General features: G+C 43.7%; 1 protein-coding gene across 1 annotated transcript in view; it reads left to right on the forward strand.

Annotated features, from left to right (window-relative positions):
• Nucleotides 1–24191, forward strand: part of LOC144331421 (supervillin-like) — a 40972-nt gene that overhangs the window by 4229 nt on the left and 12552 nt on the right. Inside the window, 3 exon segments of the mRNA XM_077947950.1 lie at nucleotides 4302–4357; nucleotides 4755–5380; nucleotides 21653–21758. Coding sequence (XP_077804076.1) covers nucleotides 4302–4357; nucleotides 4755–5380; nucleotides 21653–21758 — 788 coding nt within the window.

Genomic DNA, 24191 nt, shown 5'->3' on the forward strand with positions numbered 1-24191 from the left:
CACCTTGAATGGTTATGGTTCTTACTCTGGATATACAACAAAACATCCTATTTAAGTTATTTTAATGTAGGTAATTTTAAATAAGTTGCGTACTTCTTTCATCTTAAACAGTATGTTGAGGGCGCATGACTCAGCTTTTCCCTAATCACTCAGTCACTGTTGTCATCAAATATTCAAGTTGACCTTAGGAGAGGAGGATGCACACAGGGCTGCTCTTCCCACCACAGTCCCTGGCTCTGAGGTGCTGTTGCTGCTGCTTTTTATTTTTTATTTTATTTATTTATTTATTTTTGAGATGGAGCCTCACTCCTGTTGCCCCGGCTGGAGTGCAATGGTGCAATCTCGGCTCATTGGAACCTCCACCTTCCGAGTTCAAGCAGTTCTCCTGCCTCAGCCTCCCAAACACCTGGGATTACAGGCACCCACCACCATGCCTGGCTAATTATTTTTTGTATTTTAGTAGAGACGGGATTTCACTATGTTGACCAAGCTGGTCTCGCACTCCTGACCTCAGGTGATCTGACCGCCTCGGCCTCCCAAAGTGCTGGGATTACAGGCGTGAACCACCGTGCCTGGCCATTCTGCTGCTTTTTATAGCCAGTGTTTTCTAGTTTCTTCTTCAGAGAGAGCTGTTGATCTCACTTCATGATGATATCAGTATGTTTGTCTCTATAGTTTCTAATTTTCTGTGGTCAGAAAACTAGAGATCTAAATATATATGTACATATGGCTGGGCGTGGTGGCTCATGGCTGTAATTCCAGCACTTTGGGAGGCTGAGGCAGGAGGATAGCCTGACCGCAGGAGAACAAGACCTGCCTGGACAACATAACCAGACCCCACCTCTTAAAAAAATTACAAGCATGAAAAATCAAGAATAGACAGATCAGAGTCCCAAAATTTGTAGTCAGAATAAACCCTACTGTATGTGAAATGTTAATCTGTGTGGCATACGATAGTTTAAGCATCACATACTAGTAAGAAAAGGAAGAATTATTTAGTGAAATAGTAAATGGAAAAGCGGGTTCGCCAGGAGATGGGGAGAGGCATATTCCTCTTCCCACTTCATACCAAACCCAATAGTTAGTTCTAGTGACTCATGTGATTAATGTAAAGAAAATAATGGAAAAGAGAGGTGAACATTTAATTCAGGTAAAGCACAGAAACAGCTGAAGAAATCACCAAAAGTTCAAGTCAGTTGCCTTGACTATATAAAAATCAACATCTGTACATTTTAAGGGAACCTTACAAGCACGTAGACTTCACAACAAAATTAATCCACAAGCGAGTTGGAAAATATTTGTGAAGAAGACAAAGGGCTCATATTCTTAAAAGTTTACACAAAACAGGCCGAGCACAATGGCTCATCCCTCTAATCCCAGCACTTTGGGAGGCCGAGATGGGTGGATCACTTGAGGCCAGGAGTTTGAGACCAGCCTGGCCAACATGGTGAAACCCCGTTTCCACTACAAATACAATAATTAGCCAGGCGTGGTGGTGCACACCTGTAATCCCAGCTACTCAGGGAACTGAAACACAAGAACTGCTTGAACCCGAGAAATGGAAGTTGCAGTGAGCCAAGATCATGCCACTGCACTCCAGCCTGGGTGACAGAGTAAGACTGTGTGTGGCATACGATAGTTTAAGCATCACACACTAGTGAGAAAAGGAAGAATTTTTTAATGAAATAGTAGTGGAAAAACAGGTTCGCCAGGGGATGGGGAGAGGCATATTCCTCTTCTCACTTCATACCAAACCCAATAGTTACTTCCAGTTACTCATGTGATTAATGTAAAGTAAATAATGGAAAAGCGAGATGAACTTTTAATTCAGGTAAAGCAGAGAAACAGCAAAAAAGAAAAAAAGTTTACACAAAACAATTTTAAAAACCCACTATGAATCAATAGGACACTGTGCAATAAGCATAAGCAGGCATTCCAGAGAAGAAATAGAAAATACAAATAGCTGATACACAAATGAATAAATGCATATCTTCTCTTTTTCTAGTAATGAAGGACTTAAAAAACACTCTGTGTTTATGAGGAAGTATATATTGCAGATGCAAGCGTAAATTGATGCAGACTTTATGGAAATTAATTTGACACTCTAGTAAGTCTTAAAATGATGTACCCTTTGATAAAGCCATTCTATTTTTATGAGTCTATTGTGAAAGAAATCAGAATATCAAACTGATTCGAAGTTAGAAACAACTTAGATACCCAGCAATATGGGAAGGATTCAGGTCATAATGGAATGCCCGTTAGACTGTTACAATCCTTAAAAAATGATGTCTTCAAAATAGATTTCCAAATGTGGGAGAATTTTTATATAAAACATTAATAACATTAAATATTTTATTTTATTATTATTTTTTGAGACAGAGTCTTGCTCAGTCACCGGGCTGGAGTGCAGTGGCACGATCTTGGCTCACTGCAACCTCTGACTCCCTAGTTCAAGTGATTCTCCTGCCTCAGCCTCCCGAATAGCTGGGATTACAGGCATGCACCACCACAGCCAGCTAATTTTTTAGTAGAGACTGGGTATCACCATGTTGGCCAGGATGGTCTTGATCTCCTGACCTCATGATCCACCTGCCTTGGCCTCCCAAAGTGTTGGGACTACAGGCGTGAGCCACTGCACCTGGTCTTCATTAAATATTTTATACAGAAAAAATCAATTCTATAAAAGACTAGAATATATAAAAAGGAATATATAAAAATGCCATTATTAGTGTGTAGGGTGATTATTGGTTATTTGGGTTTTTACTTTCATTTGTCTTCATGTTAGACATTTTCTTTTCTTTCATTCTTTTTTTTTTTTTTTAGAAACAGGGTGTTGCTCTCTTGCCTAGGCTGGAGTGCAGTTGCAGTATCGTAGCTCATGGCAGTCTTGAACTTCTGGGCTCAAGCTATCTGCCCATCTCAGCCTCCTGAGTAGCTGGGACTACAGATACATGCCATCAGGCCCAGCTAATTAAAAAAAAAAAAAAAAAAAAAAAAAAAAAACTCTTTTGGTAGAAAGAGGGTCTCACTATGTTGCCCAGACTGGTCTCAAACTCCTGGCCTCAAGCCACCCTCACACCTCAGTTTCCCAAAGCGCTGGGATTACAGGTGTGAGCCACCATGCCAGGCCCATATTAGACATTCCCTACATCAGGCACGTGTGCTATAATTAGAAACAAAGGGCAGGACGCGGTGGCTTACGCTTGTAATCCCAGTACTTTGGGAGGCTGAGGCAGGCAGATCACCTGAGGTCAGGAGTTTGAGACCAGCCTGGCCAACATGGCGAAACCTGGTCTCTGCTAAAAATACAAAAACTTACCCAGGCATTGTGGGGGATGCTTGTAATCCCATCTACTCAGGAGAGGGAGGCAGGAGAATCGCTTGAACCCAGGAGGCGGAGGTTGCAGTGAGCCGAGATCAGGCCACTGCATTCCATCCTGGGTAACAGAGCGAGACTCCATCACAAAAAGAAAAAAAACATGCCTGTAATCCCAGCACTTTGGGAGGCCGAGGTGGGCAGATCACGAGGTCAGGAGATCAAGACCATCCTGTCTAACACGGTGAAATCCCGTCTCTACTAAAAATACAAAAAATTAGCTGGGTGTGGTGATGGGTACCTGTAGTCCCAGCTGCTCAGGAGGCTGAGGCAGGAGAATGGCATGAACCTGGGAGGCAGAGCTTGCAGTGAGTGGAGATCACGCCACTGCACTCCAGCCTGGGTGACAGAGCGAGACTCCATCTCAAAAAAAAAAAAAAAAAAAAAAAAGCAAAGGAAAAAAGAAAAAAAACACTTCTGTAAAAGAAAGAAAAGCCTGGTGAATAATGATATGGGTCACATTGTTATGGTTACTCTCAGATCCTGGGAAACCAGCAACCATCACTTGTCCGTTGACAGCACCTCAGTTGTCTGCTGTCTTTCCCAGAGGACTCAACTCATCCTGTGGTCTCCCACATGAAATGCTAAACTCTATAAAAAAGGGTAAGTCAATAAGCGGAAATAATCACTGAACAAGGATGGAGGCACTCGGGAGTGAAGGGGCTGAGCTTAAGTTAAAGCCATGCCTTACGGGGCTTGTAGAACATGCACATTCACAGCCTTCGTAGATTTCACTGCAGATCTCAGACTTCTTCAGCAGTCCAGGTAAATAGTCACTTTAGGTGAACACACCTCAGTGAGAAACTGGTCCTTCACCGCATGGGCACCCGGGTGTGTGCTGTGTGCAGTAGAGAGTGTCACTCTATGTGTAAATACGTGTCTTTACTTGAAATCTGCACCTCTCATCCACGTGACCTTCTTGTAGGCCGATCAAATGAAGAGGAGGAAACTTCTGATTCTCCTCTGGAAAAGCAAACTCTGGTCCGGCGCGGTGGGTCACAACTGTAACCCCAGCACTTTGGGAGGCCAAGACGGGTGAATAACGAGGTCAAGAGATTGAGACCATACAGACCAATATGGTGAAACCCCATCTCTACTAAAAATAGAAAAAATTAGCTGGGCATGGTGGCGTGTGCCTGTAATCCCAGCTACTCGGGAGGCTGAGGCAGGAGAGTCGCTTGAACCTAGGAGGCAGAGTTTGCAGCAAGCCAAGATCGCACCACTGCACTCCAGCCTGGGTGACAGAGCGAGACTCTGAAAAAAGGACAGGCAAGGCAAGGCAAGGCAGGGCAGGGCAGGGCAGGGCAGGGCAGGGCAGGGCAGGGCAGGGAAGGGAAGGGAAGGGAAGGGAAGGGAAGGGAAGGGAAGGGAAGGGAAGGGAAGGGAAGGGCGGGCTCGCTCTAAATACTGCACAGCAACCTCCGGCGTCTACAGTGACTCACCCTACGGTTCAGGTACCATGGACACCCACAGTCTGGAGTCCAAAGCCAAAAGAACTGCAAGGTACAATGCAGAAAGAAGGCGACAGCTGGCAGAGAAATACGCGCTGACTCTGCATCCCAAGGCCGACTGAGTATCCCGCTATACCAAGTCCAGGAAGGAGCCTGATGCTGTCGAGAAACGAGGAGGAAAAAGTGACAAACAGGAAGAGTCAAGCAGAGATGCGAGTTCTCCGTACCCCAGGACCGAGACAATGGGGCTCAGGACCTGTGCAGGTGAATCCAAGGACTATGCCCTCCGTGGGGGTGACGGTGCTTCCGACCCGGAGGTGCTGCCGAACGTAGAAAACCAAAGACGAGGTCAAGAGCTGAGTGCCACCCGGCAGGCCCATGACCTGTCCCCAGCAGCAGAGAGTTCCTCAACCTTCTCTTTGTCTGGGCGAGACTCCTCCTTCACCGAAGTGCCACGGTCCCCAAAGCACGTGCACAGCTCCTCCCTGCAGCAGGCGGCCCCCCGGAACCCCTCCTTCGGTGACCCACAGCTATCCCCTGAGGCCCGACCCAGGTAAGCATCCAGCCCACGATAACCACCCTGAAGGCAGGAGAATACCTTCTTTTTGCCTCTCTGTGTGATAGGGTTTGGGTATTCTTAGCATCTTGTGGAGGTTGAGGCTCATTGGAGAAATACCATGGTATATGATTCTTTTGTTGTTGTTGTTGGAGACAGGATCCCACTGTGTTGCCCAGGCTGGAATACAGTGGTGCCATCACAGCTCACTGCAGCCTCTGACTCCTAGGCTCAAGCAATTCTCCTGCCTCAGCCTACCAAGTAGCTGGGGCCACAGGCATGTGCCACCCCCAGCTAATTTTTATATTTTTTGTAGAGATAGGATTTTGCTATGTTGCCCAGGCTGATCTCGAATTCCTGGCCACAAGAGATTCTCCTGTTTGACCTCCCAACACACTGGGGTTACAGGCATGAGGCCACACCTGGCCTAAGATCCTTAAATTTCCACAATATCAAAACAGGTTCTGCCAAAGCAGGAAGCCTCATGTTATTTTTTTGTGTGTGTTTCTTATGTTCTTTTTAAAAACAAATTGAACAAGTATCATGGGGACACTTTCATGGACTCCTCACTTCAGGACCCTCTTACTGGATGTCTCACCCCCGTTTCATAGTTTGTCTTTTCACGGCTTTTCTGTAATCATATCAGAGACTGATGATTGTTGGTGATGGCTTCTGTTGCTGTGGTTAGAATCACAGAGCAGAAGCAGCACCACTAACCAGTGGAAGCATCTCAGCGCAGGGCACAGAAGTATCACTGCAATATACACGGAACAGAGCTAGACTGCCTCGTTCTGTAAATATATCACATACTAGGACACAGATATGTGTGAGAACCCTGCATTATAAAGATCAGCCATTAGAAAAACCACTGTGTAAAAGGATCCACTCAAGATAAGAGCAGCTCCCATTTGGAGAAATTGAAAAAGGTATGAAATCAGAAAGTCAGATGCCAGAAGAGACAGTATGTTTATTTCCAAATTTTAATTTTAAAAGTGTGATGACCATATTAAAAGTGCAATTTACTTAACTGTCCTGCTTAAAGGTTTGGGGTAATTGTCTAGATGGACTCAAGTTCAGACAGCAATAACTTCCCAAGTGAATTGAAAAGGGATGAGAACCTAAGCTCAGGCAGATTCATTCTGAAAGAAAAAGACTCATATGTGGGCAACACCCCTATTTCTTTCCCACTGGGACAGAGGGGTGCACACCTGGTCATCTCTAAGTGGCAGTAACACATGTGAAGCAGACCCTTGTGGTATTGAAAAGTTTTAACCCAAAGACCTGTCACCGCATACTCAATCATCCAGACTAAAATATTTGGAGAGATCAGCTTCCAACAGAATTAAATACCATAGATCCCAAGGATGCACTTTGAGGACCTTTATTCAGCCTTTTGCTTTAATTACTGGAAATGTAGGGACTGTGAGTTACTGTCTAATATTTTGAAATGAAGGTCTTTTGTTTGGGGAATTTGCATTTCATTGTAGAAACCATGTTCTTTGTTTAGTTATTCTCTACCAAAGGAAGTCCTTCATATGTTTTGTGAGGAGGACAAATAACCCAACAGACTCCAATTTAGAAAGATTATTGGAGATATTGGCCGGACGTGAGGGCTCACACCTGTAATCCCAACACTTTGGGAGGCCAAGGTGGATGGATCACCTGAGGTCAAGTGTTCGAGACGAGCCTGACCAACATTATTAAACCCTGTCTCTACTAAAAATACAAAAATCAGCTGGACATGGTGGCATGCACATATAATCCTAGCTACTCAGGAGGCTGAGGCAGGCGAATCGCTTGAACGAAGGTTGCAGTAAGCCGAGATCACACCATTGCACTCCAGCCTGGGTGACAGAGCAAGACTTCATCTCCAAAAAAAAACAAAAACAAAAACAAAAACAAAAAAAATAATAATTAGCTGAGCATGGTGGCAGGTGCCTGTAATCCCAGCTACTTGGAATGAACCCGGGAGGCACCAGACTCCATCTCAAAAAAAAAAAAAAAAAGATTAAAATAAGATTATTAGAGATATATTTTTACACTGGTTTAAAAGAAATAAGGAATCTAATTTCAGATTACCATATGATAACTGTTGAAGTCGTTATCATGGTATCTGAGTTAGTCACCTAGATCACATATAATAGATTCTCAATAAGTTTTTTTTTTTTTTTTTTTTTTTTTTTGAGACAGAGTCTCGCTCTGTTGCCCAGGCTGGAGTGCAGTGGCCGGATCTCCGTTCACTGCAAACTCCGCCTCCTGGGTTCACGCCATTCTCCTGCCTCAGCCTCCGGAGTAGCTGGGACTACAGGCGCCCGCCACCACGCCCGGCTAATTTTTTGTATTTTTACTAGAGACGGGGTTTCACCGTGTTAACCAGAATGGTCTCGATCTCCTGACCTCATGATCCTCCCGCCTCTGCCTCCCAAAGTGCTGGGATTACAGGCGTGAGCCACCGCGCCTGGCTTCAATAAGATTTTTAATCAGTTGTGACAGTAATTAAGACTTTATTGACCAGTCCTCATAAAAGGACAGGATACTTCATATTTTGTGTGAGTTAAAATCTTAATATTCTAAAATGTATATAACTTAAGACCTAGCAAAAAGCATTGTTGATATATTTAGGCCTGTAACAAAATAAAACCACTTCTTTACAGTTATTTGGATGATACATATTACCTAGAAGTTTCCATAAGCCAAGGCTTAGCCTCACAGTACTTTACTTCCATGAAAAAGATTTAAAAGAATTAAGAGATTGTAAAGGACTTCTGGAAGAGGCACAGCCTTTATTTTCTAAGTTATTTAAGGTGTACAGTTCTATGACTGATAGGCAAAGACACACAAATTAGTTTCTATATATTAGGAAAATACCTGAAATACATTTACATAAAGAGGGATGGAAAATATGTGACAAATTTGACATTTTTAAAAAATTAAGATTTGGCTGGGCGCGGTGGCTCACACCGGTAATCCCAGCACTTTGGGAGGCCGAGGCAGGCGGATCACCTGAGGTCGGGAGTTCGAGACCAGCCTGACCAACATGGAGAAACCCCATCTCTACTAAAGATACAAAATTAGCTGGGCTAATTTTTATATGGTGCATGCCTGTAATCCCAGCTACTTGGGAGGCTGAGGCAGGAGAATCGCTTGAACCCAGGAGGCGGAAGTTGCGGTGAGCCAAGATCGCGCCATTGCACTCCAGCCTGGGTAACAACAGCAAAAGTCTGTCTCAAAATAAATAAATAAATAAATAAAAATAAGATTTACATTGTAATGACGGCAGTTATTCAGCTTTTAAAAATGGATTTAAAATGTATTAAAATTCTGCTTATTCTTTATCTGGAGCCAGGAAATCCAAGTTTCAGAAAGTCATTGTCTGATTTCCATTTGGGGGAAGTAAGGTAAACTGAAACATACTTTGTAACCTAAAACAATAACAAAAGAAACCTCTTTGGTGACCTAAATAACCATAAGTGAAAATAATAATGTCATCTGATATGGAAAAATGTAGCAGAAAAATTTAAGAAGATAACAAGCGAAGAAACAAAGTATCCTTAAATAACAATTTTAATGCTGTGGGGTTTTTCTTTGTGGATTTGCTCTGTCACTAAAATGGAATACTTTTCTCACTGCTACACTCACTTATCAGCTAGCTCTGCCAAACATTTTGGCTGTTAAATCTCTGAAGCAACTCATTCCCATTTAATCATTTTATTCTGTGCTAACTAGCAAGAGGCTGTTTTCTTTTATTATTTAAATATGAATACAACACTCATGAATATACCTTCAAAAGACCACCTATAATGTCCTAAACATTCAAATGTGAGTCCCATCTCCAATGCTGTTTTTGAATGTGCTCATGTACACTAACACCTGTACACACCTGTGCATATATACGGAATAGTCATTAATTCTCATACTTCACTGTACTATACTCCTTTTAAACATTACAGGCTAAATGACAGTCTTTAGGACAATATTTACCTAAGTAATAAATTTATTTTACAATTCTTTAGTATTCAGTGTATATGATAAAGAAGATTTTTTTTAATTAGTTAATTGATTAGTTGATATTACAGGGTCTTTAGCTCAGAAATCCTGTTAGATGCCCAGGAATTCAGATGAATACATTGTTCTGAAGAAAACTAAGAATACACATAGTAACGAAATAGGTGAAGTAGAGAATAATAAGATACTTCCAGCCCCACCTCTCTAACCCTTCCAAACCTGTAAACTTGGAATTTTGTAATATTTGCAGGAGAGGTAGTGTTACTGATAGGAACCATTCTTTGCTAATTCCACCACTGTGAATTTTAGAATAAAATTCAAAAGGATTTGAGTCCTACAGATTATTTAAATTTTTAAACATCTGAGCTTCTGCTACTACTGAAAATTCTGAATCCAAAGCTCTTGTTGAATTTGTTACTTTATGCATCTGATGTATAAAGGAAATGCGCTGTCTTTGTTACTTTTATGAATGGAGAAATTCCCTATCTCCAGTCCTGCTGCTGTGTTTGCTGAGCATCCAGCTGTCACGCTGTATTCTCTGGGAACTATGTGACTGGCAAAGAGAGTGAAATGGAAGGCAGACCTCATTTTCTAGTGGTGATCCACTCTAGAAAACCCTCGTTTGTTAGTTTTGTTTGTCATTACTGTACTGCAGCCCCTCACCACTCCTTTCTCCTTAGCAAATTTTATCCTTAGTGGTCAGAACACGACATGGAGGTTTCATGCAGAGCTGAGGCTGACACTGGACCCCTGGGAGAGTTGCCATTGGTGGATGATGGTCTGGGCAGGGCTGCCATGGATGCCAGACAGCTGCGGATCCGCTCAGGAAATAGATCAGGGCACCCTCTGGAATGCAGCTTCTGCAACACCTTGACACGGTGCAGCCTGAGTCACTAAGAAAGGAAGGGGCTTGTGCTAGGCACTTGGAGTTTATTTCTGGTTGCATTTGCTCATCTCCCGATGAGAGGTTTTAGTCTAAAAACTGACTCCAGAGCCTCAAGCTCTCTTGGCTCAGTGTTCTGTTTCCATGCACTGAGAGAGGTGTCTGCAGGAGAGCATCGTGCTTGACCTTCCACGCTCCCGTGTCCACTAGCAGGCAGGTTTTCTGACACGGGCTGCGGGATTCAGGACAGCGCATCATGGAGAAACACACATCTCGGGAGCCACTCTGTAAAGAACAGACCTCTAGGTCCTCCTAACAGCTTGTTCTATTACTGGAATGGAATTGGCTTCACCTTTCAGTCCCTGTACCCCCAAACACCTGTTGCTCCCTGCCATACTCTAGAATCCCAGCTGTCAAAATAGATGGGTAAGTCATTTCCATTTTTTTTTTCATTTTATTCTGTTCTTGTTGGCAAGTGACAATTTTCTTTTTCTTTCTTTCTTTCTTTTTTAATTTTTTTGTAAGAGAAAGTCTCACTCTGTTGTCCAGGCTGGAGTGCAGTGGCACAATCTCACTGCAGCCTTGATTTCCTGGGTTCAAGCGTTCCTCTTGCCTCAGCCTCCTGAGTAGTTGGGACTACAGGAACATGCCACCATGCCTGGCTAATTTTTGTACTTCTTGGTAGAGACGGGGTTTAGCCATGTTGCCCAGGCTGGTCTCGAACACTTGGGTTCAAGTGATTCACCTGCCTCGGCCTCCCAAAGGGTTGGGACTACAAGCATGAGCTACTGCACCTGGCAGACAATTCCTATTCATTGGATTAAATATAAATATATCTCCTCAAACCCTAGCTACTATGTACACTAGCTAAAAACTCAAAGGAGTGTGAGATTTTAAATGCAAAATTTTGTCCTTGAGCCTGTGTCCTTGCAGATTTTGTACCTGTGCGTATCTGCAGAACAGTCATTAGCAGTTTTTCCAAACAAGCAACTTTTAGCAAATTAACTCTTAATTTTAATGAGACTCAGAAGTTAATAGCCATTCTTAACGTTTTATAATTAGAAGCTGTTATATAATTAGAGCTGGACACCCACATGGTGAAACTAATTTGACTGTGCTGGATTTGACTTCACTTTGGTAATAGGAAGCACTTTTTAGTCTATAGACCCTTGGGAGTTGTAGGGAATTAAAGTGTATCATTATATACTATTATATACTTGGGGATACAACGCAAGGGCAACCCCTGGCCTTTATGAAAACTTGGAGTGAGTTACTATTTCCTGGTAATATAATTCCCTGCCAGCCAGTTGCTGCATCAAAACAGTTCTGATACACCTGAAGTCACCACTTCCTTGTTCTGGTCCCCCGTAACCCTGTAAGCCCCTCCCCTTGTAGGTGACCTCTGCCCTGTGAAGGGTTGGCTCACCCCAAGATTCCACAAAACAAATTATCTGTTTGTTTATGTGTACATAAAGGCTTTTTAAGTACCTTTAAGTAAATCCAGATAAACTGTTTCTACAGGGCCCCTGCTCTTTTTTCCTAAACTCTCTAACTTTTGTTTGTTTGTTTGTTTGTTTGTTCGAGATGGAGTCTCACTCTGTCGCCCAGGCTAGAGTGCAATGGCGTGATCTCGGCTCATTACATCCTCCACCTCCTAAGTTCAAGTGATTCTCCTGCCTCAGCCTCCCCGAGTAGCTGGAATTACAGACACCCACCACCACGCCAGGCTAATGTTCTTATTTTTTGTAGAGGCGGAGTTTGGCCGTGTTGGCCAGGATAGTCTCAAACTCCTGACCTCAAATGATCTGCCCACCTGGACCTCTCAAAGTGCTGGGATTACAGGTGTGAGCCACCACGCCTGACCTGAAACTAACGTTCAAAGGACAAAACCAACAAACTCCCTGTTCGACAATGATGAAAAATAGCACTGACATAAAGAATCTTAGACTCTCAGAAACAGCAGTAACCCTGGAGATTGTTTAGTTAAAAAACCCATTTATACATGGGAAAAACTAAAGATTTAAAAAGTAACTTGATCGAGACCATAGAGCTTCTTTGACAAAACTGAGACCATCATTCGTCCATTCATTCAAGTTCTCTGCACCTCTCAGAGCTCTTTCCACTGCACACCACTCTCCATTTATGTCAATGCTATTTTTCATCATTGTGGAAGAAGAGTTTGCTGGTTTTTTCCCTTTGAGGTTAGATATTTTAGGAAAGAAGATGAGGGCATTATAGAAACATATGTATAGAGACATCCATACTTATGGATTTGCATAAGCCACTTAAAGCCTTCTCAAAAAGAAAATGAAAACTTGTAGTCTAGGACGATTCGAACTCATTGGGCATCCTTCCACGTATCCATATCTCATCGCTGTTGATTCGAGGGTTAACTTCAACTCCAAGGTAGTTTAGCTAATCACTCGAGAAAATTATGTTGAGCCTCCTGTGTACCAGGCGCTCTGCTCCTAGCTGGGCATATCCATTTGGTTTTGAGTATGAGAAATAACTACCACACAGTGGGGCAAACATGATTCTCCAGGTCAAGTTTGAGTGACATGGGAGTACCGAGGATGGGGTATTAATTATTCCCCCTTGGGGAAGTGGTCTTAATTGAACCAAGTCCTTAAAGATACGGTGTGTTTGCTAGATGTGGAAGGGAGGCTGCCCTAAGCAGGAAGGCACAGATGTCCAACACAGACCTGGAAGGAGGAATATAGGAGGAAGTGGAGAGCCAGGTGGGGACAATCATGGAGCACCTCAGATGACATGACCAGGCATTTGTCCTTTTTTGTGTGGACAGTGGGAAGTGCCTAAAGGATTTTGAAGCAAGCACGATTGATCATGAATTTGGAAATATTGCTCCAAAGGAGTGTGGAGGATTGCTCTGAAGGATAATTGATTCCCATCAGGGAGGTCCATTATAGTGGTTGCAGTTGCCCAGGCCTGAGATAATGAGGTCTCTGGTTCCAGTTGGGGCTTTGTCATTAACATGGCCCTATTTGGCATTTTTTTAGATAGTCTGGGAGATATTGATGGTAGGGGTGATCAGATTTCTGGAGGAGGAATTGTAAATAAGTTTGATGACTAAAAGAGAGAGGGGAGAGGAGAGAGATGGAGGGCAAAGAGAGGTAAGAAGGAGAGGAAGAAAGAGATAGAGAACAGGAGCATGTAGGCAGGAGAGCACATGTACCTGGAATGATGGTTAGAAACTATCAAGGTGAAATTTAATAAAGTCCTGTATTTAGAGGGGAAAAAAATCAGTGCACAAGTTCAAGACTGGGGAAACTTGATTAACAGCAGTTCATGGGAAACAGACCTAGGGGTTTTAGTTGATAGCAAGTTCTTTATATGACTGCCAAAGTGATTACTCCAATCTTGGGGGACATTAATGAAAGTGAGTTGCCAATAACACAGGTAGGCAATGGTCTCCCTGCATCCTGCAGTGGCCAGATTACATCTAGGTATCTCTTTCTAATAGAGGCCCTGACAAATGTGTCCAGAGAAGAGTCCACCTTCCCATCTGCCCTGCTTTCCTGACCTTTCCAGGTTGTTTTTTTGTTTGTTTTTGTTTTGTTTGTTTTGTAACTTCTCTCTGTCTTAATAGAAACTGGAATCATTTGTGGAGTCACTTCCACTTTCTGTGGTGTTTGGACTCTACACCAGTCTGCTGCCATCATCAGACTATGAGTTTCCCAGAGACATCAGAGCTGGAGCTTGGCTCAGCTTGGCATAGGGAGCCCTGATCTTATCAGTTTGGCTTCCGGGTTGCTGATGATTGTACTGGAAGGGAAAAGAGGAGAAAGAGGTCGTGAGCCAAATGAGGAGTCCCACAGATGCCACTTCACGGGCACCCTATGTCATAGGAAGGATATTCAAATGCCCAGCACCTAACGGGTACAAAATAGAAGACTGAATAAGACCTGCTTGGTGATAACACAACAGGGCGACAATAGTGTAATAATTGTGTATTTTAAAATAACTAAAAGTAGAATTCAATTGTTTGTGACACAAAGAATAGGGGATGGATACCCCATTCTCCATGATGTGATTATTACGCATTGCATGCCCGTATCAGAACATCTCAGGTACCGGCCAGGCATGGTAATCCCAGCACTTTGGGAGGCCAAGGCGGGTGGATCACAAGGTCAGGAGATCAAGACCATCCTGGCTAACATGGTGAAACTCCGTCTCCACTAAAAATAGAAAAATTAGCCAGGTGTGGTGGTGGGTGCCTATAGTCCCAGCTGCTCGGGAGGCTGAGGCAGGAGAATGGCATGAACCCAGGAGGCGGAGCTTGCAGTGAGCCAAGATGGCGCCACTGCACTCCAGCGTGGGTAACAGAGCCAGATTCCGTCTCAAAAAAACAAAAAACAAAAAAACTCGGGTATCCCATAAATACATACACTTACTATGTACCCACAGAAATTAAAAATTAAAACAAAAAACAAATGCCAAGCACCCTGGATCATGGCTGTCAAACCCAGAAGAGGATTTTAGCAATTTTATCAGGATTCCTCCAGACATGGCACTGTGAATTTGCTATTAAGCCCATCTATAAGTCTGGTAAGGATGATTGCAGTGATAGCATTACTTGAATAAAAGCCTTAAGAGAAGGTTAGATACCTTGCCTTAGTCATTTTCATATCTCCTTCACTGCAACTGGCCATATCCAATAATACCGAGAGACCTAGTGAATAATTTTTGAATGAATGTTCTGCTGTTTTCTGTTTGCTTAAAGTGTCACCAAACTATTGCAGTGCTGTTTGAAATAGCCAATCTGCAAACAATCTGCAAAAAACCTATGAGACACTTGCACCTGAATGTAAATTATGTACAGTTTCCTTCACTGAGAAAATCATACTGTGAAGAAAATGTCAGCTGAACTAAACAGCAGGCTTAGTGATGTTGTTAATTTCCCTTCCGGTGCGAGCCTTTTATCTAATCATGGAGCAGGGACACCGATCGGCGGAACACACTGTGAGCAGCACTTGTTTATCTGACAAGGCTCTTTCTACTTTGTCTGGGATTGGGGTTCTTGTATGTGGTCTGAGTCAGGCTGCTCATAAATATTATTAAACAGTAAATGCAAATCGTGATAAGTGAGCAGAAAATCATCGGCCACTTGTGGAACATTGTGAACTGAGTCCACAGCCCTGAAAGGCTGATTCTAGTCTAGTCTCATGAGGAAAGCTGTCAAGTCCCCGATTACGTTGTTCTAGGAGTGGTGGCTCAAATCAGGAGATGAGGGGATGCCAATCCAGCCTCGCATCTTCCTCAGATACCAGAATTTTCTGACAGTTGTGCTGTCTGCATATACCTCCTCTCTCCCTCCTTTCTGGGCTGCGGTTACAGATTTCGGGCCTTCAGCACTGAGATGAGCTCAAAGAGAGACTGGAAGAAATTGGTTATCTCATATGTTTATCCTGCTTCTGCCCCCGGAAAATGCTACATTTTCATTGCTAAAGAAGTCCTTACTCTGTAACCCAATGATGACATATTTGATTATTTATTTATTTTGTAACAGGGTCTAACTCTGTTGCCCAGGCCAGAGTGCAGTGGTGTGATCTCAGCTCATTGCCACCTCTACCTCCCAGGATCAATCGATTCTCCTGCCTCAGCCTCCCAAGTAGGGGGGACTACTGGCCAACGCTACCACGCCCAGCTAATTTTTGTATTTGTTGGTAGAGATGGAGTTTCACCATGTTGGCCAGTCTGGTCTCAAACTCCTGACCTCAAGTGATCCGCCCACCTTGGCCTCCCAAAGTGCCAGGATTACAGGCATGAGCCACCATGCCTAGCTGACATATTTTTAAGATGAGATACAATTTACATCAAATGCACAGATTTTAAAGATGCAGGTTGGTGAGTTTGGGTAAATGTATAACCATTATCCCAGTCAGGACAGGACAGGACAGTGTGCCTCTGTCCACCAGAATTGATTCTTGACTCTATGGGCAAAGACTGCTGTAGCCTCATAGTATCCTGTGTGCTACTCATTATGTTGTATAAAGCAAATCACCCACTGTTAATTTCTTAACCAGACCTTAATTATTTATCAAAAATAAGCATAATATTAAGGAATACTTCATAAAATAACAGCACACAAGATGAAAATAAATGAAAAAGAAGAATAAAAAGAAAAATACCACTCTTCAGATGTGATCTCTTTTTTTATTCATGTTTTTAAAAACTCACCTACTATTTTACTGTCTCTGTAAAACAATGTCCTCTGGGCCCCAGAAGTAAGTTTGTACTTTGATGGATGATATATTTTAAAATCTGAGTTGAGCATCGCTTTGCCAACCCCTCAGTATTATGATCAGGCTGTGCTGCTCCGAGGTGGAAAGCTCAGTCCACAACCTTCCACTGCCTGTCTCCATTGATTTTTATGCTGTTCATTGGAGAAACAAAGGAACAAGGTAATTGGGTTCTGCAGAATTCATAGGTAATCGCGTAATTCTGCTGACGGTGGAACCGGCACTAGAGAGAGATCCACATCCGGTCAGGGTTGTGGCTGTGATCGGGAAGTTCTTGGTGTCTTCCTTGCTTAACCTTGGAGTCCATGAACACTGGCATCCCAACCTCATTCTTACCCATTCAAGCCAAGGGAGCAGCCATTTTCCAGAATGTGGAAGCTTGTTGCTCTGGATGGCTGGAAGGTGCAGGCTGGGGGTTCCTGCTGCACTGGGTCCGAGCCCCATCCTTTTGTTACCAGCTGTGTGATTGTGGGCAGTTAATGTCCTTTTCCCTTGCACCTCACCGTCTGCATCTATGAAGTGGGAACAAGAAGACCTCATAGAGTTGCTGTGGAGATTGTCATTCACCAGTTCGTCCATTCCATGAGCATCTGAGACCTGCTGTTCGCCACACATAGCTTTGAGTGCGGAGGAGATGAACATGAACGAAGTCTCTCTCTCCAGAGGCTGTCACATCCTAGTGAGGAGAGAGGGCTGTAACGGAGCGGGCGGTAGGGATGATGTTAGTGAGACCACAGATCGGGGAGGGCCTCAGAGCCACCGCAAGGGCTTTGGGTTTGGCGCTACTTGATATGTGGAGCCATAGGAGGGTTTCAACAAGAGGAATGATCCATCTGCCTTACAGTTCAAAGTATTACGCTGGCTGCTAAGCGGAAGATAGACTTTAGGGGGCCAGGATGAAACAGGTAGAATAATGAGGGGGTCATCCTGGTGACATAGGTGAGAGACGGTGGTGGCTTGAACTCGAATGATGGCAGCACAGGTGGTGGAAAGAGGTTATATTTTGAAGGTAACCAGGAGAACTTGCTGATGAGGTAGGGGTGGGGTTTGAAAGAAACAGAGGGATCAAAGGTGAGTCTCAATTTTTTGGCCAAGGCAACTCACAGCAGAGATTTGCCATAGGGAAGACTCCAGTACAAGTTGGAACAGAGGGAAGTTGAAAGTTCATTTTCTGGATGTGTAAATATAAGACGTCTATTAGATATCCAAGTTGAAATGTCAAGAGCACCTGGGGCTCTGTATAGTGGGGGTGGGGAGGAGAACTCAGCTAAGAAGGCTGATGGGGGAGGTAAGAGACAGAAGAGGGGGGTGACGAAGTATCGACACTGCTGCACAACTCAGAAGTGGCTGCATTCTGCAAGATCATGGCTCGCAGCACCCAGGAGAGCCTGTGCACCATCAGTATCTGATTTAGGCCTCTCCTCATCCCTCTCTCTTTTCCGTTTTGGATGGCAGATAACCTCACCCAAATATATGCAGGAGCCAACCTCAAGGATCCTGAAAGCCTTACTTGGAGAAATCCTTTCCTAGACCACTCCGCTTTACATGTACTAAAGACAAACTCAGGCCCTCCTGGTGAGGCTGGACTCACCCTGCTTAAAATCGCATGACTTCTGAATTGGGTGTCCATAAGTATTATGTCTTCAAAACACAAAAAGAGAAATTTGTAAACTTTCTGTGCTGTGTTGACTATGAAGAAGGAAGAAGATAAGAAGCAAGCATTTTAAAAGGCTTATTATGTTCTAGGAATGATACCTTCACATACATTTGTTTATTTCTTATTTATTTATTATGTTTTAGATACAGAGTCTCACTCTATCACACAGGCTGGAGTGTGGTGATGCAATCCTAGCTCACAGCAACCTCAAACTCCTGGGCTCAAGCAATATTCCTACCTCAGCCCCCTGAGTAGCTAGTTCTACAGACACGTGCCACCGCGCTTGACAAATTTTTAAATTTTTTATAGAGATGGGGTCTCGCTATGTTGCCCAGTCTGGCTCAAACTCCTGGCTTCAAGAGATCCTCCTGCCTCAGCCTCCAAAAGGGTTGGGATTACAGGAGGCATGAGCTACCACACCTGGCCTGTTTGTTTCTTACTACATACAGTTGTATTTATTTTACAGATGTTCCTCATCTTATGACAGAGTTGCATCCCAATAAATACATCATAACTTGAAAATATTGCAAGTGAGAAAAATAAAGGAAACATTAAGTCAAAAATGCGCTTAATACACCCAACCTACCTCAGACATGCTCAGAACACTCACGTTAGCTTGGATTTGGACAGAGCCATCTGGCCATGCAGCACACTGTGGGGACGGGTCGTTCCCCCCACGGTTGTGTGGCTGGTGGCAATCTGGGAGCGGCGGCTCACTGCCTCTGCCCAGCATCGCAGGGGAGCGTCACACCACATACCACCAGCCCAGGAAAAGAACAGAATTCACAATTCTAAGCACAAGTGCTCCTGAATCCCTATCGCTTCCACAACATCTTAAAGTCAATAAATCTTACATTGTAAGTCTGAGACTGTCTATATACTCAGACTTTGAGTATTCTCCACCCTGGCAGTAGTCCTTTGGTTTTTGGCTGGTTCCATATCTCAGGTGTAACAAGCAAATGGAGTCCAGTAAGTCCCCAGTGTCTGTGTGGGATTTCCATTTTATAAATACTGACCCAACATGCTTCCACAAGCCCCTGATGGAGTTTGATGGTGATGCTGACCAAGTTTTATTCTTGCCAGTGAAGGTTATATTCAAAAAGTTGTACTGTACTTCGTTTACAAAGCCCTCTATTATACGGAAAGCGTTCAGCCTAAACATAACCCTGTGAAGGCGGCAGATTCGTTATGGGAACTTGATGTCATTTCTAACAGCAGGCGTCTGCTGGCCCCTCTTCCCTCTGCACGCTGGACTGAGTTGCGCTGCCTTCGTTCCTGGCTGCGGGTGATGTGCCAAACTCTTCCCATCAAATAAAAGTTGAGAAATTGGACCCTTTGTAGTTGGAAATGAAATGGCTCTAGATACAGCTTCACTTTTTATTTGCTGTGGGCAAAATTGATGTGATGCAGAGGATTGGGAGGTGGGGTGATAGTTTTAGGAGTAGCAAGGCCGGAGGATCTTACTGGAGAAACAGATCAGTCCAAGCCCAGACTGAGACAGAGGTCAGTACAACAGCAGTTCCTGATACCTGCCTGTCCCCTCCAACCAAAACTCAAACCAAAATGATTTTAGAAAATTAATTGATTATAACTCTTATTTTCTTTTAGAAATTGCTTTGAGCTGGAATGTGTTTCCAGCCTGGTATTTAAAAACTCTTGCCGATAGGATCATAAGATTTTGAGTTGGTAAAACATTGTAACTAGCCTGTAGAATTTACTTTTTTTTTTCTTTCTAAATTTTAAGAAGAGACAGGGCAGTAATCTGAGTGTTCCTCCTGTGACTTGTTCCACGTTGTTAAAACAACGTTGTCCTTACCCATGATGTTTCGCTAAAATACCTTCAGTCTGGCATAATTACTCGGTCACATTCCGCATGGCGTCATTACTCAATTGTGTGTCAAGAAATGAATGTGTGGATTGTATATTACCTTGACTACCTGTGGTATAAGGTTTTTAATGGCTGGGTTGATTTCTGATTCATCTTTGTCCTTCCTTAGCTTATTACTTGCACGAAGTAGGCGCTCAATAAACATCAGTAGAACGAACCCGAGTTAGTACTTGTAACTCTTGCGTTGGTTGCATTACTCAGTGATAACTATAAAAGGCAAGTGTATAATAGCAACTAAAATATAATCTCATTGAATTTTTTAGAATTTACTTTTATTATTCTCTTTATTTGAAATGTGTTGTTTTACATGGATGCTATTTTTATATTAGGTTATTTACCCATCTGCCTCAACAAAACTTAGGGAAATTAAGTTTCCTTTTATTTTTAGTCAGCTACTTACAAGAGAATATCCTGGTATTTTTGGGCAGAGTGTGATTATAACAGACTCCTTTATAATAATTTAAAATTACTTGGGAAAACACATGATTTACTGGCCTTAGATACATTTATTTCCACCTCTTGCTTTTAGTAGTGAGTCGAGTCACATGTCCTGGATATTCCATGAAGCGAATATAAACTCTATGGTAAAATGTGCTTATACATTTTCAAAAACCAAGGTTATTCTTTTATTTAATAGCATAATTTTTTTTTAAGTTTTGCTTTAGGTTCAGGGGTACATGTGCAGGTTTGATATATAGGTAAAGTGCATGTCACCAGGGTTGAGGGTATGAAATATTTCGTCACCCAGGTATTAAGCACAGCACCCAGCAGGTAGTGTTTTGATCTTTGCCCTCCTTCCTCTCTCTTCCGTCAGGTGGGCCTTCTTGTCTGTTGTTCCCTCTTTGTGGCCATATGTAATCCACGTTTAACTCCCACTTATGAGTGGGGATTATTCTTTTTTTTTTTTTTTTTTTGAGATGGAGTCTCACTCTGTCACCAGGCTGGAGTGCAGTGGCTCGATCTCACTGTAACCTCCGCCTCCTGGGTTGAAGCGATTCCCCTGCCTCAGCCTCCTGAGTAGCTGGGACTACAGGTGGCCCCCCACCACGCCTGGCTAATTTTTGTATTTTTAGTAGAGACGGGTTCTCACTGTGTTAACCAGGATGGTCTTGATCTCCTGACCTTGTGATCTACCCGCCTTGGCCTCTTTTTTTTTTTTTTTTTTTGAGACGGAGTCTCCCTCTGTTACCCAGGCTGGAGTGCAGTGGCCTGATCTCGGCTCACTGCAAGCTCCGCCTCCCGGGTTCCCGGCATTCTCCTGCCTCAGCCTCCGGAGTAGCTGGGACTACAGGTGCCCACCACTGCGCCCGGCTAGTTTTTTGTATTTTTAGTAGAGACGGGGTTTCACCGTGTTAACCAGGATGGTCTCGATCTTCTGACCTCGTGATCCGCCCGCCTCTGCCTCCCAAAGTGTTGGAATTACAGGCGTGAGCCACCGCTCCCGGCTGAGGATTATTTTTAATAAAATTCAGCCTTTAGATTTTAAGTTATAGTAAAATCTGTGTGTATGTTGACATTTTAATAGAGATTATCTGGGTTTTTTTGTTGTTGTTGTTTTCTATTTTGTACACAATAGTACAGGGAAACCCAAACATGACTGGTTTCTCCAGAAAGATTCCGAAGGGGACACACCTTCACTTATCACCTGGCCGTCCAGGTACCCGCACGCTGGCCTCTGGGGTGTACGTGCATGAGTGTTGCTTCTTCCCGCCTGACCTGCGGTTCCACACATCAGCTGACACCCGCTCTCCTCTTGCCCTTTTTAATACCGGTGCACTTGAAAATCATGTGGAAGTTACTTTCAAATCATTTGCTTTTCTCCTCCACATGCCCTAATCCATGCTGATAGTATCTCTCCTTCCTCCTCTTTTTCCCGCTTTGTTGATTGACAAACCTTTTATTTCACCTCTTACTTTTCCCTTCTCACCAACTCACATAGGACTGGCCAGTGAGGGGCAGTAGTGAGCGCCCAGCCAGGCCCTGGGCTGCTTTCCTGAGCTGACTCACACTCTCCAGCCGGCGTCCCCTCTGCTCAACTCCCCACTGCTCCCAGCCCTTCCAACCTCCTTGCTTTCATATCTCCTCATCTCTAAACCAGAAGTTAATTTTCAACAGTTAAATTTAGGGCATGTGGTTTTAAAAGCAAACAAAACCCCCTATCATTTCATTTTTAAGACTGAGGGCAGGGAGAGGCGGAAGGAGTCAGAATGAATAAGTCATGGAAGGACAAAGCTCCCCACACAGAGTTTCTGACAGTTATTTTGTTCTCAGCTGAGGACAACATGCAGATTGTCTCTGATCAGAAGTGTGCATTCCACAGGAGAACTGGAGCCGCGCTTCAGTCTCCTTTTGATTTTTTTTTTTTTTTTTTTTTTTTTTTTTTTTTTTTTTTTGAGACGGAGTCTCGCTCTGTCGCCCAGGCTGGAGTGCAGTGGCCGGATCTCAGCTCACTGCAAGCTCCGCCTCCCGGATTCACGCCATTCTCCTGCCTCAGCCTCCCAAGTAGCTGGGACTACAGGCGCCCGCCACCTCGGCCGGCTAGTTTTTTTGTATTTTTTTAGTAGAGACGGGGTTTCACCGTGTTAGCCAGGATGGTCTCGATCTCCCGACCTCGTGATCTGCCCGTCTCGGCCTCCCAAAGTGCTGGGATTACAGGTTTGAGCCACAAACGTTTTAAGTATGAAAAACTCGGCCGGGCGCGGTGGCTCAAGCCTGTAATCCCAGCACTTTGGGAGGCTGAGACAGGCGGATCACGAGGTCGGGAGATCGAGACCATCCTGGTTAACACGGTGAAACCCCGTCTCTACTAAAAAATACAAAAAACTAGCCGGCCGAGGTGGCGGACGCCTGTAGTCCCAGCTACTCGGGAGGTGGAGGCAGGAGAATGGCGGGAACCCGGGAGACGGAGCTTGCAGTGAGCTGAGATCCGGCCACTGCACTCCAGCCTGGGTGACAGCGCGAGACTCCGTCTCAAAAAAAAAAAAAAAAGAAAAAAGAAAAACTCCAACACTGGCTCATCTCTGAGAAAAATAACAACTCAGAATGTTTTCTTTTCCTGAGTTGTTCGTAGTCACCACCTATGTGTGTGTCTGTCTGGATTGTCCTTTAATGACGCATATATAGATGCCCTGCCTCTTATGTTAAAAAAAAAAAAAAAAAAAAAAAAAAGGAGTTTTTATCAAATTTAGCAGGATTCACTTGTCATTCAATAAACTATTCTTTTCCATACAGTGCACGTCATAAATAATTACTTTTGCCAATTAAGCTTAGGTAAAGTGTCTACATTCCTCTCCCCACAAGAAATCCCTTTTCCCACTCCAAAAGCCCTCTTTACTTTTAAAGCTGAGCCCTAATCAGTTTTCCATTCTCAAGTAGTTGGAATTGTGTCTCCTTTCCCACTATATGGTACTTCAAAAAGCAAAAATAAGAACTAGATAACACTATTAAATGTTTACTCTTTGCTCAGCACTAAGCCATGTGCTTTGCAAATGTCACATTACACTATGTCACTATTATTTCCATTTAAAAGGTGAAGAAACTGAGGCTTACTTAGGGCAAGTGAGTTGCCCAGCACCACCCAGGCCAATCTGACTGAGCCAGGATCTGAGCAGAGAGGTCCGACCCCACCCCACCGTCAGAGCTCTTGCTTTGTTTGTTTTGCAGTAATGGAGAAAGGTCTGTAGCTTTTGAAAAGGTTGCCAGTTTTGCTCTCAGACGTTTGAATAACTCTAGAAACAACAAGAGCAATCTCTCTTTATTTTTTTACTTTATTTTTGTTTATTAGGGACAGAGTCTCTCTCTCTATTGCCCAGGCTGGAGTGCAGTGGTACAATCATAGCTCACTGCAGCCTCAAACTCCTGGATTCCAGTGGGCCTCCTGCCTCAGCCTCCCAAGTAGCTGGGACAACAGGCACACGCCACTGCACATAGCTAATTTTTTGTTTGTTTGTTTTACTTTTGTAGTGACAAGATCTCACTATGCTACCCAAACTGGTCTCAAACGCCTGGGCTCAAGTGATCCTCCTGCCTGGCTGCCCGACCTCCCAAAGGCTGGGATTACATGTGTGAGCCACAGCGCCTGACCTCTCTTTTTGGATTTGTTTTTAACTAAGAAT

Source organism: Macaca mulatta, chromosome 9 (assembly GCF_049350105.2).
Source record: "Macaca mulatta isolate MMU2019108-1 chromosome 9, T2T-MMU8v2.0, whole genome shotgun sequence".
NCBI classification, from domain to species: domain Eukaryota; kingdom Metazoa; phylum Chordata; class Mammalia; order Primates; family Cercopithecidae; genus Macaca; species Macaca mulatta.